This window comes from Urocitellus parryii, chromosome 6 (genome assembly GCF_045843805.1).
Source record: "Urocitellus parryii isolate mUroPar1 chromosome 6, mUroPar1.hap1, whole genome shotgun sequence".
Lineage (NCBI taxonomy): Eukaryota > Metazoa > Chordata > Mammalia > Rodentia > Sciuridae > Urocitellus > Urocitellus parryii.
Window position 1 is genome coordinate 29,618,900 of NC_135536.1, and position 16,930 is coordinate 29,635,829.

The window sequence follows — 16,930 nt, forward strand, 5'->3', positions numbered from 1 at the left end:
AGCCCAGCCGACAGCTGAGGGCCCTGGCCATATCGTGAGCACCCTCCAGACTAGAAGAAGCACAGCCTCACCAGGCAATGGCTCACCCCATGGCCAGTCCCCCTCCGCACCCACGCCCTTTGCCGGCAGTGATGGTGCGGTGGGCCACTCTCTGCCTCTTTGGCTTAAAGCCAACGGAGACTTCAGACAGATGTGATTACGGGGGACATGGTCTTCCTGGGCCTTCAGTTCTTTATGTTAAGTATAGGGACAGTATAATTTCTTCAGAAAATTGTTACATAGAAATATTCCTTAGCCTCCACTGAGTTGGGTAGATCCCTGCCTGGATAGAAATGTCTCTTTACTTAATGTAGCTTCTAACTTCACCCTCTTTTTATTTCCCTAGTCCAAGGTGACATCTGTACCCTCCCCTTTGGTCTGTCTTCCTTTCCCCCCTCACTTCCAACTATGAAAAACACTGATGAGCTCTTAGTAAGTTTCAACAAGTCTGTGAGAACAGGAAGGGGTAGGGGAAGGGGTGGCTCCTTGATCCAGCCCTGCCTGAAACCCTGCTCCTGGAAGGATTGTTCAAAAGTCACAGTCACATCACACTGCCACGGGATCCTAGTTCTCTATGGTCCTGCAGAATGGACTTATTGACAACCCTTGATCTAACTTTTCTTCCCTTTTGTGTCTTTTCTCCCAAGGGACTGCCTCTTTCAGTGTTTTCAAGGTCAACAACATCAGAAAGGGTCAAGCAGGGTCAAAACCCTTCCTTCCCAGACACTTGTCTTCTGCCCTCTGGGAGTAACAGGAAGGTGAGCGTGGCTTCAGTTCTCACCATAGTCAGTGTTCTCAGGTTCCCAGCAGTTGGAAGGCCAGAAGTAAGGAGCCTGTAAGAGAGTACTAAGCATCAGTACCTAGAGACACCCGCCTCTCTGCACCCACCAGGGCCCTCTCCACAGCAGGCCTCTGCCCATCTCCTGGCTGACTCCACACCCAACCCTTTGACATAGCTGAGGCCAGTCAACATTGTAATCTAGGGGTTGAGAAATAAAATCCAAGGTAAGCGAAGTAAATGCAAAAGCAAGAAATTTTGTTTATGAGGCAGACAATAATCTCTTTTTAAGAGGCTTTTTATTGTTTATTGAGGCAAAGTACCCTTATTACATAAAATACAGGCCACCTGCCTGTTTTAAACTTGAATATTATATGGGGCGTCCTTAGATTTAAAAATATTTATGTTTATCTGGAATTAAAATTAAACTGCCTATCTGTATTTTTAATCCTCTAAATTTGGCAACCTCGGGCCAGAGGACACAACCTTTATTTTACTTATTCTATTTTATGTCATTTAACATCATGAGATGGTATGCAGAACCTGTAGCAGCAGTTATATGACTGAACAGCTCTATGTCACTAAATTAAGCCCTTATTTGGCTATCAGACCTGGAGGGTTGCATGTCTCCAAAAAGGGAGAAAAGTAATATAACATTTAATATCATTTTATATTTACCAATAATTTCCCACCTATGGTCTTTTAAAACACACGGTTTTTATGAGGCAGGATGAAGTCAAGAATTCTTATCTGGAAACACACGGCGTCTAATAACCAGATAGAGGCTGGCAGTCTCCCGGGTGCAGAGCCTGGCTTCCTTTTTGCCCTTGAACCCACTGAAGACCTCTCACACCATCTGTGCCCCTGTTCCCTCTTGGGCAGGGTCTGGGGGAGGCAGCGTAAGTAGAAACCTCACCCCAGCACGAAGGAGGAGCAAGGTCATCTAGGCCCAACGCAAAGGTGCCTCCTAGATTCAGGAGGGCCACATCAGTTCTCTGGTCTCCTCCAGGTTCTGGTCTGTAAAATGGGCAATATTTGCCCCTCCCCAGCAGTTTTCTGAGAATAAGTGAGAAAATGCATGCAACATGTCTGCTGTGGTCTGGATGTTGGTGCCCACCCTTCACCATGAATGAATCCTACTCCCCAAGGTGATGGTATTGGGAGACTTTGGGAGGTGAGGAGGTCATGAGGGTGGATCCCTCCTGAGCAGGGTTAGTGCCCTTGTAGAAAAAGCTTGGAAGAGATCCCTTGTCCCGTCCGCTGTAGGAGGACACCGTTAGAAGGTGCCCTCTGTAAAACAGCAGGTCTTCTTCAGACACCAAACCTGCTGCAGCCTTGATCTTGGATTTCCCAGCCCCCAGAATTATGCAAAACCAAGTTCTGGTGTTTATAATCTACCCAGTCGATGGTATTCTGTTACGGCCATCCTAAAGGGCTTAGGCAATGCCTCTGAAGCAGTAGGCTCTCAGTGAGCGCCTTTGACGCTTATTCAGTGGGTCAACCCGTGGTCCAGATGGATGGGTTTCCCAATGCTGCTTCCTTGAACACCCTTCGATTTTCTAGGTGGTTCTAATCTGGTTCAGATGATGATAAGTGGGAAAAGGTGCTTGAGGAGGAGGAGCCCCGGGGCCTACCTGGAAACGATAGAAGGTACCATCATCCTTCATGGTGAGAACGTGATCGGAGATTGGAAAGATGTAGCCCTGGGCGGCGATAAGGCTTCCCAAGTGTATTGCTTCAACTGCAGAGAGACAGACAGAATCAGGAAGCGGATGATTTTGCTGAAATGTACAGGGGCAGAGAGCAAGATGACTGGCTGTCCAGTGTCCTCCCCTCCAGGCCACTGTGTTTATGCCGTGATTGCATTTGCTGGTGGTGGCGCAAGAGGGGAGACGCCCACAGAGGAGGAGGACAGTCAAGGGCTGGGGGGTCCTCTGGGTCCCAGCTGTGAAAATCTGATGATTCTTAACTTCCTACCCCTACGATCTCCCAGGAGAAAGCCAGGTCTTGCTTCATGGTGGCGAACATGAGCACTGGCATAGATGAACTTGTATTTAATGAAGTGAGATATTTCACATGAAGTGCTTAGCCGTGTCTGGTACAGGGCAAATATTCAATAAGGGTTGCCAGCTTTGATTCATGGCCTCGCTTCATCTTGCTTTATCACCCTGGGCAGTGAGGACGCGGCCCCGCTGCCCACGGGGACTGTGAATTCCTGTTACAGTCCTGCAAACAACACTCGCCTCAGTGGTGACAGTGTTTCCCCTTCTCTCATGGGCATAGATAAAAATTCACTTTCTAAGAAAATTGGAAGAAGGACAGTAGTTTGGGCAGTGACCCTGGCGGGGTGGGGGGTGTCAAATTGAAAGAAATATATATTTGGTAACATTGACATCTTGTTGAGCACCAGTCCTAAATAGATTCCTATTGATAGTTAAGAATTTATATTTTATCCTACGCAGAGCTAAGAAAAAAAATACCTCAACCTAAATGCCCCTCCTACACATAAGAAGGGTCTACAAACCTCAAAGTACTTTCATTGGTTAAAAAGCAATATCTGGACATGGAAATGATTGACATGCTCAGGGAGTCTCTTAGCAATTATTAATTTCATAAGCTCTGGATGTTTAAAAGTGATTTGTTTTGGCTTTACCTGTGATCCCTTCAAGAGGTTGAATCTGATCCAGATGCTCTACTTATTGAGAATCATCTATTCCCCTTTGGGAGACGTGTACACTTACAACTGGTGGGTTCAGGATGCATGGAGTCTTACTCCTTGGGACGACCAGTTTGCTTTTTAAGTTCTGAACAGCTGCCCCTCGGTAACTGTGGGTAACTGTGGGGGATTCATTCCAGGACTCCAGCAGATACAAAAGCTGTGGGTGCTCAGGTCTCTTGTATAAAACGGCATAATATCTGTGTATAACCTCTGTGCATTCTCCCTATACTTTAAATCATCTCTAGATTACTTATAATGCCAAATATCACGTCCACGGTATGCTGCTAGTTGTCAGTCTGTGTCGTTTAGGGAATAATGGCAGAAAGCGAAGTCTGTGCGGGTTTAGTACAGGGGCTGTTTCCTTCCCCTTGACTGTTTTCCACCAGGTTGGTGGAGTCTGTGGACACAGACTTGCTGAAATGGAAGGCCCACTGTGTGCTTCAAGAATAATGGGTCCAGCAAGAGGGGACGCTTCCTCCTCAGCTGCAACTGCTCCTTTCCCAGGGACAAAAGAAAAAGATACAGGAACAAGGTGGTCTTCATGCCACCCGTGTTAGAGCTTATGCTTAAACTCTTTGAAAAAAGGTTTTTACTCAGAAATTTGGCAAAAGAGAAGAAACGGAGGAGCTGCAGGCAGGTGTTGGACATGCCTCGCTCCCCAGGTGCTGTGTCACCTCGTCTGCCTCCTTATGTACCAGCTGGCCAATCCTGAGCCACTCAGAAGCCCAAACCAGGTCCCCTGGGCACTGGAGTCTCACAGACCTTCACAGACAGGCCCAGCACCGAAACTCCTCATGAGGCCCAGAGCATTCTCACCTCCTACTACCCCGATAGAGTTTTCAAAATAACAATAATAAGAAACAATAAAATAAAATATGTATCAAAAATACAATGATTATTTCAGAAGAGTAAAGAAACCAGTGTTCCAATAGCGAAGCCATGGACCAAACTAGGTGCCCTTCAATAGGTGAATGGGTAAAGAAAATGTGGTCCATATACACAATGAAATATTACTCAGCCATAAAGAAGAATGAAACTATAGCATTTGCTGGTAAATGGATGGAACTGGAGGCTGTCATGCTAAGTGAAATAACCCAATCCCCCTCCAAAATCAAAGGCTGAATGTACTCTCCAATATGCAGATCCTAACTCAGAATAAGAGGGTGGGGAGGGAAGAATAGGAGTTCACTGGATTAGACAAAGGGGAATGAAGGAAAGGGAGGGGGAATGGGAATAGGAAAGACGGTGGAATGAACTGGACATAACTTTCATATATGAGTCCATGACCAGTTTACCTCCACATCATGCACAACCACAAGAATGGGAAGTTAGACTCCATGTATGTATAATATGTCAACTGTCATATATGTCTAAAAAGAACAAATAAAAAAAACGAAAGTGTTTTAGTTTTACAAACTATTTGTTTTCTGCTGATTTCACTACTTTTTTAAAAAAAAATTATTTTTCTTTAGTCGTAGTTGGAAATATTTATTTTATTTATTTATTTTTATGTGGTGCTGAGGATCAAACCTAGTGCCTCACACATGCTAGGCAAGTGCTCGGCCACGGAGCCACAACCCCAGTCGATGATTTCACTGTATTTTTAATTGCTTAAAAAAAAAAAAATGAAGTCCTGCCAGAGTTAAGAGTTATTCAAATCTTCATTTGTTCTAAAGTCTCCTTTGGTTTGTAAGTTAAGTAAACAACTACTTTTACCAAACAACAACGGCAACAAAAACAAAACCAAAAGAACAATGACATAAAACCAGTGCTCTTTGAAAAGACCGCCATCATCAAATAAATGTCACCAAACTGGTGGTTGCTGATGGCTGCTTATCCCGTCCAGTCTCATGAATGGATACTTGGACATCCAGGCTGCAGAGGGAAAGCACATAGGTGGGTTCTACCCTTTAAAAGGACTCTAGCATTTATAATTTTTCTCTGGTGCACTAAGAAAGAACTTGACCAGAATTAAGGATTCTTGCTAGTGGTAAGCAGTCACTGAACAATAGTGAGAGGCCTAGGGTCACTTCCACCAATGACCCACTTTCCTGGCACTCAGATTTCCAGCCACCATATTTAACTGAACTGAAGACAAATGGATTCATAGTCAACAGCAGATCAGGACGGTCAGGTTAACATGCAAGAATGTCAGAGATGACATCCTGATCCCAGCAAGGAACCACATCTGAAGGTCAGACACCGAGGGTGGGCACTCAGAAAAAACCCCCACAAAACCCTCAGAAAGCATGGTGACTGAGGACCACTTAAACTGGGGCAGATAATTCCCATCAGTGCCAGTGTCCACCAAGAACATCAGCCTGGATTCACATCAGTGGAACTTCATCAGCATGACCTTTGGGCATCAAGAATACCCGGTTAAGCAAGACCGAGGGAGTGTAGGATCAATTAAAAAATGATTAACTAATAGCATGTGGATAATCAGCTCTACTTATGTAGAATTTTCATTTTTTTGGAGTCGTCCTCCCATTTCCTAATTATGCTTTGAAAGTAAATTTTCCTGCTTCTTTCCTGGGTGGGTGGGGGGGGGAATGACAGATTTGGAAACTGTCTTATTAGCCAGGGTTTTGTTGTTGTTTTGGCAGGATTCTCCTCATTGAAATGCACAATTAGAATTAAAAAAACAAAACAAAAAAACAAACTACCATTCCTTCACTTCTTGCAAGAAGCAAAAATAAAAAATAAATAAAATAACAGAAGGCGTCTTAGCAAATAATTAAACATCTTAATTGTGGATCAGGCAATCTAATTTTAAGAGCTGGCTCTAGAAGGCTGTTCAGTGACAGTGCCACAACTTATCTTTAATTGCCGCAGCTAACGAGAATTCATCTCATTTCACACGTTCATGTATCGCGCTCTTTGGCATTCTAAATAGTTGCTCATTTCCTCAAAGGGTGATTTAAATTTGAAGATCGATATTCAGTGGAGAAAAATATATTCATTTTATTTGTAAATAGAGTGATTTCACATCCGGCAATTCACATGGGTAAGCCCAGTTCTCTCGGGAGAAGGCAGGAGAGATCCCAGTTTGCTGGTACCAGGGGTCAAGGGTCAAGTACCTGGGTCCTCGATGGACAGGTTCTTCATGAGCCACTGCACAACGTCAGTACCTGCAACGACAAAGCAGTTTCCACTGAAGGCCTCATGGGTGTTTAAGCCTGTGACAGAAGAAACGTGTTTACCCGAGAGAGTCCTAATTTTAATCAGCCCACCTAAGATGCGGATCATATTGAATATTTTTCCATCCTTACTCAACCCTTTTCTTCCACTGGTACATTTTCAGTTACTTTCTTTTCCAAAAAAAATATTTCACTTTGGATGACTCAGGTTAGTTATATCCACATTTCTAGGGAGAAATTACAGAAGGCTTCCGGGGAATAAAGATGGGAGGGTGACTTCATCACGCGGGCCCCCAGAGCACTGCCTGAGGACTCTCCAGCTTCCTACCTTTACCGACAAGGGTTGCCTGACACAGGTGACCTCACAGCGTTGTGAAACTCTCTCATCTCTTCTGGCCTGGGCCCATCTTGAATCATGTGCCCCTGGGGGTCTGTGGCGGAAATTTCCATGTGTTCACCAAAACCTCTTCCTTCTACCACTGGGCCTGAGCGGGACTGTATTTCCAGACTCCCCTGAAGCTGGGTGTGGAGCAAGTTCTACCAAAGGAATGTGAATCAAAATGACACCAGCAGCTTCCAGACCTAGACCATAGAGACCCGTAGGTAGCCCCCACCCTCCAACCCCCTTCCCTTCCCCCACCACTGGATGGAGAGCACCTGAGAACTGAGGGAGGCAGAGCCACAATATGGAAGGAGCTCTGGTTCCAACCATGAAAATTAAAGGCTCCTTGGAGGCTCTTACTTGATCTAGAATTAAACTTCACTGGGTTAAGCCCACGGAATTTGGAGGTTTAATCTGCTTTAGCATCCAGTGTTATCTTAACAAATATAAAATCCTGAGTCAGCAGGGACTTGTGCACTCTCTCACCCCATTCACAACACCCTGGATAACAGGTGCTGTCACCTGCATTGGGGAAAAAACCTAGCACCTGGGAACTCACAAATTCCCCACTCACCAGCCTGTTCCAGGTAAGGGGTCCTTGATTTCTCTGAATGGAAAGTTGCCCCCTCTCTCCCTTCCCTCCTTTGGCCTTAGTTTTACTCTCCAACGAGAGAAAATCAAACCTGACCCCAGACCGGATCACTGAGTGAGACCAGTCACTGGGATGTTGGACTGTCCTGGGGAACCACTGAGGTCTCTCTCCAGGGGAAACGTGCCTGGATCCCTGAGGGCGGGGGCGGCCTCGCCTGACCTGGAGCTCCTCACCATTTTGGCCACGGTCCTTTGAATATGTCCCTTTCTTTGCCTGCCTTTGGAGACGTACACTTAGAACCCACATTCTAAGAGAGACGCGGCCCAGGAGAGTGGAAGAGTCTGATTTCCTGGAAGGTCCCATAACGACTTGTCACTCAAAGATCTCACTTTACAGTGAGTGGACCATTGAAGATGGCTTTGTCACCTCAGCATGGAATGCTGGATGGAAACAGCCTGGAAGGAGCGTCATCTCCAGCTACCGAGTCCTGCTAGGATCGGGGGCCTTGGCGCCAGGGACAGGGTCTGCCAGTCGCTCTGCTGGGTCAGACTCCCTGCTGGCCCACTGGAGACCCAGCAGAGGGGCTAACCCAGCATTTCCCTTTTCCCAGAAATCAAATTCCTCAGAGATTTGACTGGTGGCCAGCAGTGGGACCCGTGCCAGCTCCAGCATCTGGACCTCTGATTCTCTCTGGCTCTGAGGAAGGTGGCCTAGCCGCTCTGTAGGGCTGCCAGGGTCCACCCCACTCTTCCTGGGCTCTCCCCAGGTCCAGCCTCCCCTGACCCCATCCTTTCAATGTCCCTGCATTTCAACCTCAAAAGAGGGACTTCTAAGCTTCCCACCCCTGCTCCCGGATGGCATCTATGAGCTAACCCTTGGACCAGAAACACACTGATTCATTTGCATTTTGACACAAAGAGTGTGTGTGTGTGCGCGCGCGCGCGTGCGTGCATGCGTGTGTGTGTGTGTGTGTGTGTGTGTGTGTGTGTACACGCATGCGTGCGTGCATGTTCATTTCCTCCAAATTACACAAGTTCGACATTTGTCCTAGGAAATGAAGAACAAAGCAGAAATCAAATAAGAACTGTAATCCCAAGTTGGGGGTCGGGGTGAGGCACTAACCTGTTTTTTTTTTTTCCTCAAAAGAAAAATAGTTCTTTTTTGTGGGTTGCCTGGAAACCGCGAGGTTGCCAGCATCACTCCGGCTCTCCCCGGGGCCAGCGGATTATCTTTCTGCTGAGCTTGCCGAACCATTATTTATCACCTGCCAAGATTGATTACTCACCCTGGGACAATGACAGCCCTTCCTTTCCCCTGTTAATTACTGTCATCATTAATATCCATGTCACTAATTAGTATTCATTCACAGTGAAACTCCTTCCTTGCTATCGCATCCGCTCCCCCGCCGCCCCAACCCCAGTCTCCGGCACCACCGTGGTCTGGGTTTCTACCTCCTGGCATTACGCACGGGGTCCTTGGCCTATTGTCCTCTCTGTCCACCAGCGCCCAGACTGTGTTCACAGACCTACAGGGTCCCATTGAAGCACTTTTTTTTTTTTTTTTTTTTTTGCAAAGAAGGAAAAGTCAAAAAAGCCCCTTTCCTCTTTCCCCCTGGCATTGTGGGGGCCACAGAGTGGGGTGTCCTGTCCCTGGCACAGCCACCATGAGAGTCAGTCTCATCCGGGGCTTGGTGTGACTGTCCTCAGGCCCAGGCAAGGGCTGAGCTGTGCCCCAGGGCTGTCGTGAGCCACTGCGCTCAACCTGCCATGTCACTAACCTCACTGCTGCCCCCTACACTCCGTGGACACTGTGGGGTAGACTTTTGGCAAACGCGATGGCAATGCCCAGGGACGGGGCATCCTTGCTCTCTTGCTGTGGGGTGTCTCAGGCTCCCTGGGACTGATCCAGGAGTGGCCGAGCCTCAGGCTTGTGGCAGGAAGCGAACCATTGTGTGTTGAGGCCCAGGAACCAGTCAAGGAAGTCAATCTGTCGTAGTATCATGTCTTTTAAAAGCCTTGCCACCCAGCACCATGGAATCCCACAAGAGCCGTCCAAATCACCAGGAGGAAACAGCATTTTGCATTTCCTGTTCTCTCCTTCCCTCACCCCACACCAACCCCCAACGGTTCCTCCCTTCCTCTCCTAAAAAGAACTTGAAGCAGATTTTCTTTCCTGTTCTATCTAAAATGAGTTGTTGCCCTTCGTCAGGACTGTTGGATTTTGGTGCTTATCTTAGCTGAGCTGCCGTGCTGAGCTCTTAAAGACAATATAACACCTTAACAGTGTGTTATATGTTGTGCGACGTGGGAGAGCTACCCCTTATTCCCAAGTCCCCAAACACTTGTCTGAAAGTTGTCTTTTTTGAGGCTAATTTATTAACATATTCCTGGGATCTCCATGAAATACACCAGAGGGCACGCAAGCTCCTTCTCCACAGCACCTGTGTTTTATTAGTATATTTACACATGTAATTACTAAGGCAGCTAGGCATTGGTTTCTGTACCTGTTGTATTTCAACCATACCGTCTAAAAAAATTTTTTTTAGTTGTTGATGGACCTTTATTTTATTTTATATGTGTTGTCGAGAATCGAACCCAGTGCCTCACACATGCTAGGCAACCGCTGAGCCACAAATCCAGCTCCTCAACCATATCTTTTTATATATAGTCATGTTTACTGAATGGCTGTAAACAACCTAAAAGTCCTCCAACAGGGGATTGAATCAGTAAATTATGGCTCATTTATACAATAAATTTTTATTGAACACCTACTATATTAAGTAGGAAAGCATGTTAAGAACATAATATGTTGTAAAATTACATTTTTACAACAGAAAAATATTTCCATTTATATTCTTTTTTGGGGGAAGGGGGTGTACCAGGGATTGAATTCAGGCACTGGGCCACTGAGCCACATCCCCAGCCCTATTTTGTAGTTTATTTAGAGACAGGATCTCACTTAGCGCCTTGCCTTCGCTGAGGCTGGCTTTGAACTCATGATCCTCCTCCTCAGTCTGAGCCACTGACATTACAGCTGGGCACCACCGTGCGCGGCATTCCATTTATATTCTATTAATTATGTGTGTATGAATATACACAGAAATGAAGAAAAGTCTGGAAGTGTCTTTAAATTGTTAAGTTAGGGTATCTTGGGCAGCGTGAGGCATCACATTATGGTAAATATCTTCTTTTTAAAAATTTCTGTATTGCTTGAAGTTTATAGAGCATTTATATGCTCTGTTATACTGACAAAAATGCTTTTTATTATAAAGAGTAGAGAGAATTGGAGAGGGTATGGGAACTTGGAGCCCCCCATTCCCCCATCCCACACTCAGGTCCTGGGTACTTTCTGCTTTCTGGGGAAAGGGCAGAGGGGAATGAGCGGGACTCTCCAAGGGTGAGAAGAGAGAGGCTCAGTTGTGATGCTGGACTTGGGCTTTGAGCTGGTCCCTCTCTCTGGCCACCTGCTGCCCCTGGAAGCTCTGAGTGGACTTCAGTCGACCCTGGTGCTGCTCGCCCACTGTCCTGGACCACAGATAACAACCTGCACTCATCCCTTGTGTTTACTTGTTTACTTGGGTAGAGTAACACGTTGTGATCTCCTCTGCTGAGTTCTCACACTGTATTTCCTCTAGATCAATAAAACCAGATTTGAATAAGCTGGCAAGATCTTCTAATATTTTAGGGGCTTCTGTTTCTCATGTTGGTGGGGGAAGCTTATTATAAAATTCTGGATTTTGCCTCCAGGTGTTTTAAGCTTCTTCAAAGACTTGGCATTTGATGAGGATACTCATAAGTTGGAAGCCAAGGAGATCCTAGTGTGAAACTTCCCTATTCTTCCCAAAGTAGTGGATCGATAGGAGCCCAAGTCAAATTATGCAAAGCCGACCAAAGACTGATTGCCATCATCTGCAAATTTCAAGTTACCAGAAACCTGGTAGATTATATATATCATAATACTGACAACTGGAGCAATTGATAAGCTAATTATCCACCCTTCCCATTTCCCTTGAGCAAAATGTTTCTGGAGGCCAAGGAAAGATATGAAGGCTTCTGCAGGGAGAGAGCTCATCCTACTCCTCAGTCAAGGTCATGACCACATCTGCCTTGGGATTTTCACACACTTGCAGAGAGGACAGCTTCATGCCACTCATCAATCACATGGTGCCAGTGTTTGTGAAGAGGGGTTGGTGACCATTCCTGGGTTATCACATATCATGTAGTTATGTAAACTATGACAATAATTATGTAAAATATGATCATTATCATAACCATCTTAAAAATTAGGCGGAGACATATAATTACATTTTAGAGCCAGGGTTGGAATCCAGGCCTTTTCATGCCAAATATTATTTTCATTTTTACCATTCCACCTTCCTTATTTCCTAATGACTTTCCAAGTGGTATGTGAGAAAAATATTCATAAAACCGATATTCTGTATCAAATTATTTTCTGATGCAGAGACATTAATTTAGTGGTAATAATAATGACCACGACCGCTGGGCGCAGTGATGCATGCCTGTAATCAGCCGCTCAGGAGGTAGAGACAGGAGGATCCTGAGTTCAAAGCCAGCCTCAGCAAAAACAAGGCATTAAGCAACTCAGTGAGGCCCTGTCTCTAAATAAAATACAAAATAGGGCTGGGGGTGTGGCTCAGTGGTTGAGGGCCCTGGGTTCAATCACCAGTACCCACCCCCCAAAGAATTACCACTATTACTAGCTATTGAAGAAATAATTTATCGAGTACTTTCTGTATTCCAGGAATAATCCTACCATAACAATTTCATGCTTTAAATAGATTATTATCGTCTTCATTGTGTGAATGAATGGAAGGATATTCTAAGTAGGGCAGTCTGTATTAGTTTTGGTGTTCTTTCATGACTTAGTTAAAAAAAAAACAATAAAAATTACAACAGTCAGCTCGAAAAGAAAGCTTAATTGAAGGGGAATGTGGAACTGAGATTTGGAGACTGGGTATTAATGAAAGCTGGCAGGAAGGAAGAAAGAGAGGCGGAAGAAATAGTGGTGTGATTCTTGAGTAGTATTGCTTGGTCAATGGGCTGGAGTTGTTCCCAAGGAAAGTTGTGACAAATTTAATGCTCACTTATAGGCACAGGAAACAATGATGCACAGTGATGATTAAGCTGAGCAGACCTGAGTGCCACTTGTAGTATGTCACTTATAAACTGGGGACCCTGAGAAGGTCCCTCCGCCAACATGCACTCCAATCTCCATTTCTTCATAGGTCCACTGTAGGAAATACCTACACCTACCTGCAGGATAAAACAAGTTTATGTCCATAAAACCCTCTTCACAAAGCCTGGCTCATGATCTTGCTGCAATGGCCCGTAAATTCAAAGCTCTTCTATCGGCTCAGCACCTTCATTTTGTTATAGGAAAAAGAGGAGAGTAATAATGGGACCTGCCGCAGGGGCTGTAGGGTCACAGGAACTGCTTCATGCGTGGATTTAGCACAGTGCCTGGCCCGCAGTGGGCACTGATGCACATTGACTACGGGCAGAGTCCGTCCGAGTTGCGGGACCTCATTGAAGCCCCTTGTCTCATCCGGTCATTTGCGTGGCTGGGAGTGAGTGGAATTCCTGTGTCACCTTGGCTACTTCTTCATTTAAGTCCTGGGAGAGTCTCAAAATATCTTTGGATGCTTTTAAGAAAGGTCTGTGGATGCCCAGCTTCTTGGACAGAGAGGGGAAAAAAGAAAGTAGTCATAGGACAGTAGTCATTGGGAGAGTGGTGAGGCCTCGTAGAATGACTGGGACCCCTGTGTGGGCCCTTGACCTTGCTGCTCCTTGCAGATATTTCCTGGAAAGTCAGGGTGGGAGGAAAGCGGAGGAGGCGCCCTGGCCCCAGTGTGGTTCAGTGAACATAAGGGAGTCAGCATCTTTCCTGTTTTGAGTGTGCTGGTCCCTGTCCATCCCTCCATCCTGCTTCCCAACCCCCCTCCTCTTGAAGCCCCTGGGATGGTCCTTCCATTCCCAGAGTGCACCATGCTCCATTCCCCTGCAGGGCAATGCCCCTGCCTCCTCCTTCCTCACAGCAGAGTGGTGTCTGCCCCCTGGCCTGTGGTCCGCTGCCAGAACTGCCAAACTGTCACAAACTGCGTGGCTGAGACTATGGAAATTTGCTTTCTCACAGTTCTGGAGGCTGGACGTCCAAGACCAACGTGCTGCACAGTCCACCGCGCCCCTGGCCCAGCCGCTGATGGTCGCCTGGCACAATGTGGTGCTCTGGGCCTGGAGATGCGCTGCCCCAATTTCCGCTTCCATGTTCAAATGGCTTTCCTCCTGCACGCATGTCTCATTGTCCAAATTTCCCCTTTTTATAAGGACACCAGTCACTGGATGAAGGCCCACCCTAATGACTTCAGCTTAACTAATTATATCTGCAAGGACTGTAATTCCAAATAAGGTCCCATTCTGGGTTCTGAGGAATAGGACTTCAGCATATGAATTTTGGGGGCATGGGACAATTTAACCCATATCATATCCCCCACTGAATAACAGCTCTGAGGGGTGGGACTCAGTCACACTGTTCTATGTCTGGCATGGAGCGACCACCTGGTGTCGAGTTGGGGTTTAATAAAGTGTATTCATCAAATTGTATTCATATATTTCATATCACACATATTCACTCATATTCACTCCATTAAAATCTTTTTTTCTCAATTTTTGTGACCCATGAAAAACTTCGTTATATACCAACACCAACCAGGGAGTGGGAGGCAGGGAGAGAGAATGGAAGTACTGGGGAGTGACACTGGCCAAATTGTATTGTAATGTTTTGTGCGTGTATGAATATGTAACAACAAATTCCATCATTATGTACGACCATAACTCTCCAATAAAAAAATGTGGAGGAAAAAAATAATGAACCAATGCCAGGCCTCAATGGGCATTTTACAAACACTGCTTCAGGTGAAAATTCCTTTTTTTTTTTTTTTTTTTTTTTTTTAGTAAAATCACATCTTTTCTCAAAAAAGAAGTCTCAACACAAATGCTAGATAGGGCAAAGGGGTGGGAGGGGAAGGGTAGGAACATGGGGGTAGAAAAGACAGTGGAATGAGATGGACATCATCACCCTAAGTACATGTATGAAGACACAAATGGTGTGACAGTACTTTGTGTCCAACCAAAGAGATGAAAAAGTGTGCTCTATATGTGTAATAAGAATTGTAATGCATTCCGCTGTCATATATAACAAGTTAGAATAAAAAAATTAAAAAAAATTTAATGCCAAAAAAAAAAGAAGTCTCAACAAATTAATACTTAAAAAAGCTTAGGCGGCAATTCCAAGTCTTCTTTTTGCTTAACAAACACCGTCTTCAACTCCATTTCTTTTTTTTTTTTTTTTTATTGGTTGTTCAAAATCTTACACGGCTCTTGACATATCATATTTCAGACATTAGTTTCAAGTGAGTTCAACTCCATTTCTGGGCTGAAAGACAGCCCACTCCTACCACCTGGCCTGTCCCCTCCACTCTACTGGCTTCTAGACTGCAGGTTGGTGCTGTCTTGTTCTGACTTGGGTCCAGGGTGTGCTTTCCCCCTATCAGGAAGGCCTCTGAGCCACTCTGACTTGGTTTTGAACAGATTGGAGGAATGACATTCAGACACACTGATGATGATTTTGGATCTAGTGATACCCAGGCTCCGCCACATGCAGTGCTAAACCAGGGTCTGCCAGGGCCACCTCCCTGGAGTCCAGCAAACCGGCTTGCTGGCCTCTATAAGCATGTGACAGCTGCACCCCTTGGTGACCCACTGCTCGCAAGCCAAAAGACAATTGGCTGTGGGGAAACTCTGGGCAGGGCTCCCCCAGTGTTACCTCCCCCTGTTCAGCCTCTGAGCCTCCCCATTCTCTGAAATTTAAAGCTTCCCTGTGCATTATGAAAAATAATAGGGGCAGGAGACCAGGCGAGGTTATTACCAACTCATAAATCAAGCAGGAGGCTCTGAGGGCTGCAGGGAGGTGCCTGAGATGCCCCCCCCCCCGTTTGTTATCTCACCCAAGCCCCCACGATTGATTCATCACCTCATAACCCTCCCGAGCTGAATCCCAAGTCTTATATCTAATTGTCAGCAGCTGAGTACATGATTTGCAAGAGGATGCGGGCAGCGGCAGAGGTGGGGGTGGAGGAGAGATTAGTTTTGTCAATCAAAAGTATCCAGGGCGAGGCAGAGAGCAGGATTTAGCTGCAAGATCTGCTTATTAAAGGCAAGGCTGGCCCTGGCTGCATTGATTAGGCCTCTGTGCAGGGGAATGGAGGCTGGCTGCCACTGTGGGCGGACCTCCCGCTCCCTGAGGGTGGCTGGCCACTGATGACTGCCTCCTACTAAAAGGCAGAAATGAAAAACAAATAAGCAGAGCTGCTTTGGGAGACAAGGGATTGGATGCCAGGCGTCCTCATCAGAAAGCATCATGAATGTTCTAAGGGCTCCTGAGAGGGACGACTGGAGGGACCTGGGGGCTGGGGGTGCCGCTGCCTTGTAGTGAGGTCTAATGGTCACCTCACCTGTGCAAATTTGAATCTGAAAAGGGGTTTTTGAGCATTTTATATTTCAATTAATTTTGGTGGGGGGGGGCAGCCAAGGCTTTTTTGAGGGAAGCAGGAAAAGAGGGCCATAAACTACCTCTTAGACCTTGGGCTGCGGACTGCAATCGCTCTGTAGGAATCTGACCTGCCCACCCACACAGCATGCTCCAAGGCTGGAAGTCTGCAGAGTGCACTGCAGTTGCTACCACCTGGGAAGTAGAGCCATGTGCCCTTCATGGGGTGCAGCAAGTCCTGTTCCAGGCACAGTTGTGTACGGACGGGTTCTTGGGCAAAGATTTTACTGATGCTGCACTCTGAGCCCTGGTTTGCTCATCTGCAGAATGGGGCCAATTGTGGTCTCCACCTCAGATTCTGCCATAGGAGGGTTCTAATGAGATGTAGGTAGACTTTTAGTGTGGTCCCTGGCACTGACATACCCCCCACTTCCCATGTTAGTCAGCTTTCCATTGCTATGAGAAAGCACCTGAGGTAAGCAATTTATAAAGTTAGTGTTGGTTCATGGTTTCAGAGGTGTCAGTAGGCGCCATTGTTTTGGGGCCTGTGGTGAGGCAGCACTTCATGTCAGGAGTGCAGGGTGGAGCAAAGCTGCTCACTTCATGGCAGCCAGAAAGCAAAGAGAGAGAGAGGAAGGGCTGGTGTCCCAATAGCCCCATCAAAGGCACACCCCCAATGACATGACTTCCTCCCCTAGGCCCCGTCTCCTGACTG

The 16,930-nt window shown here is 46.3% G+C and overlaps 1 protein-coding gene across 4 annotated transcripts in view; it reads right to left on the reverse strand.

Annotated features, from left to right (window-relative positions):
- The window catches only part of Rgs6 (regulator of G protein signaling 6), a 557,159-nt gene that overhangs the window by 89,571 nt on the left and 450,658 nt on the right, over window positions 1-16,930 (reverse strand). For all 4 annotated transcript variants that reach the window (XM_077799511.1, XM_077799513.1, XM_077799512.1 and 1 more), the window contains exons 3-5: window positions 6,617-6,667; window positions 2,452-2,558; window positions 821-872 (exon numbers count right to left, since the gene is read on the reverse strand). In XM_077799511.1, the coding sequence (XP_077655637.1) occupies window positions 821-872; window positions 2,452-2,558; window positions 6,617-6,667 (210 nt within the window). The remainder of the gene's footprint in view (window positions 1-820; window positions 873-2,451; window positions 2,559-6,616; window positions 6,668-16,930) is intronic.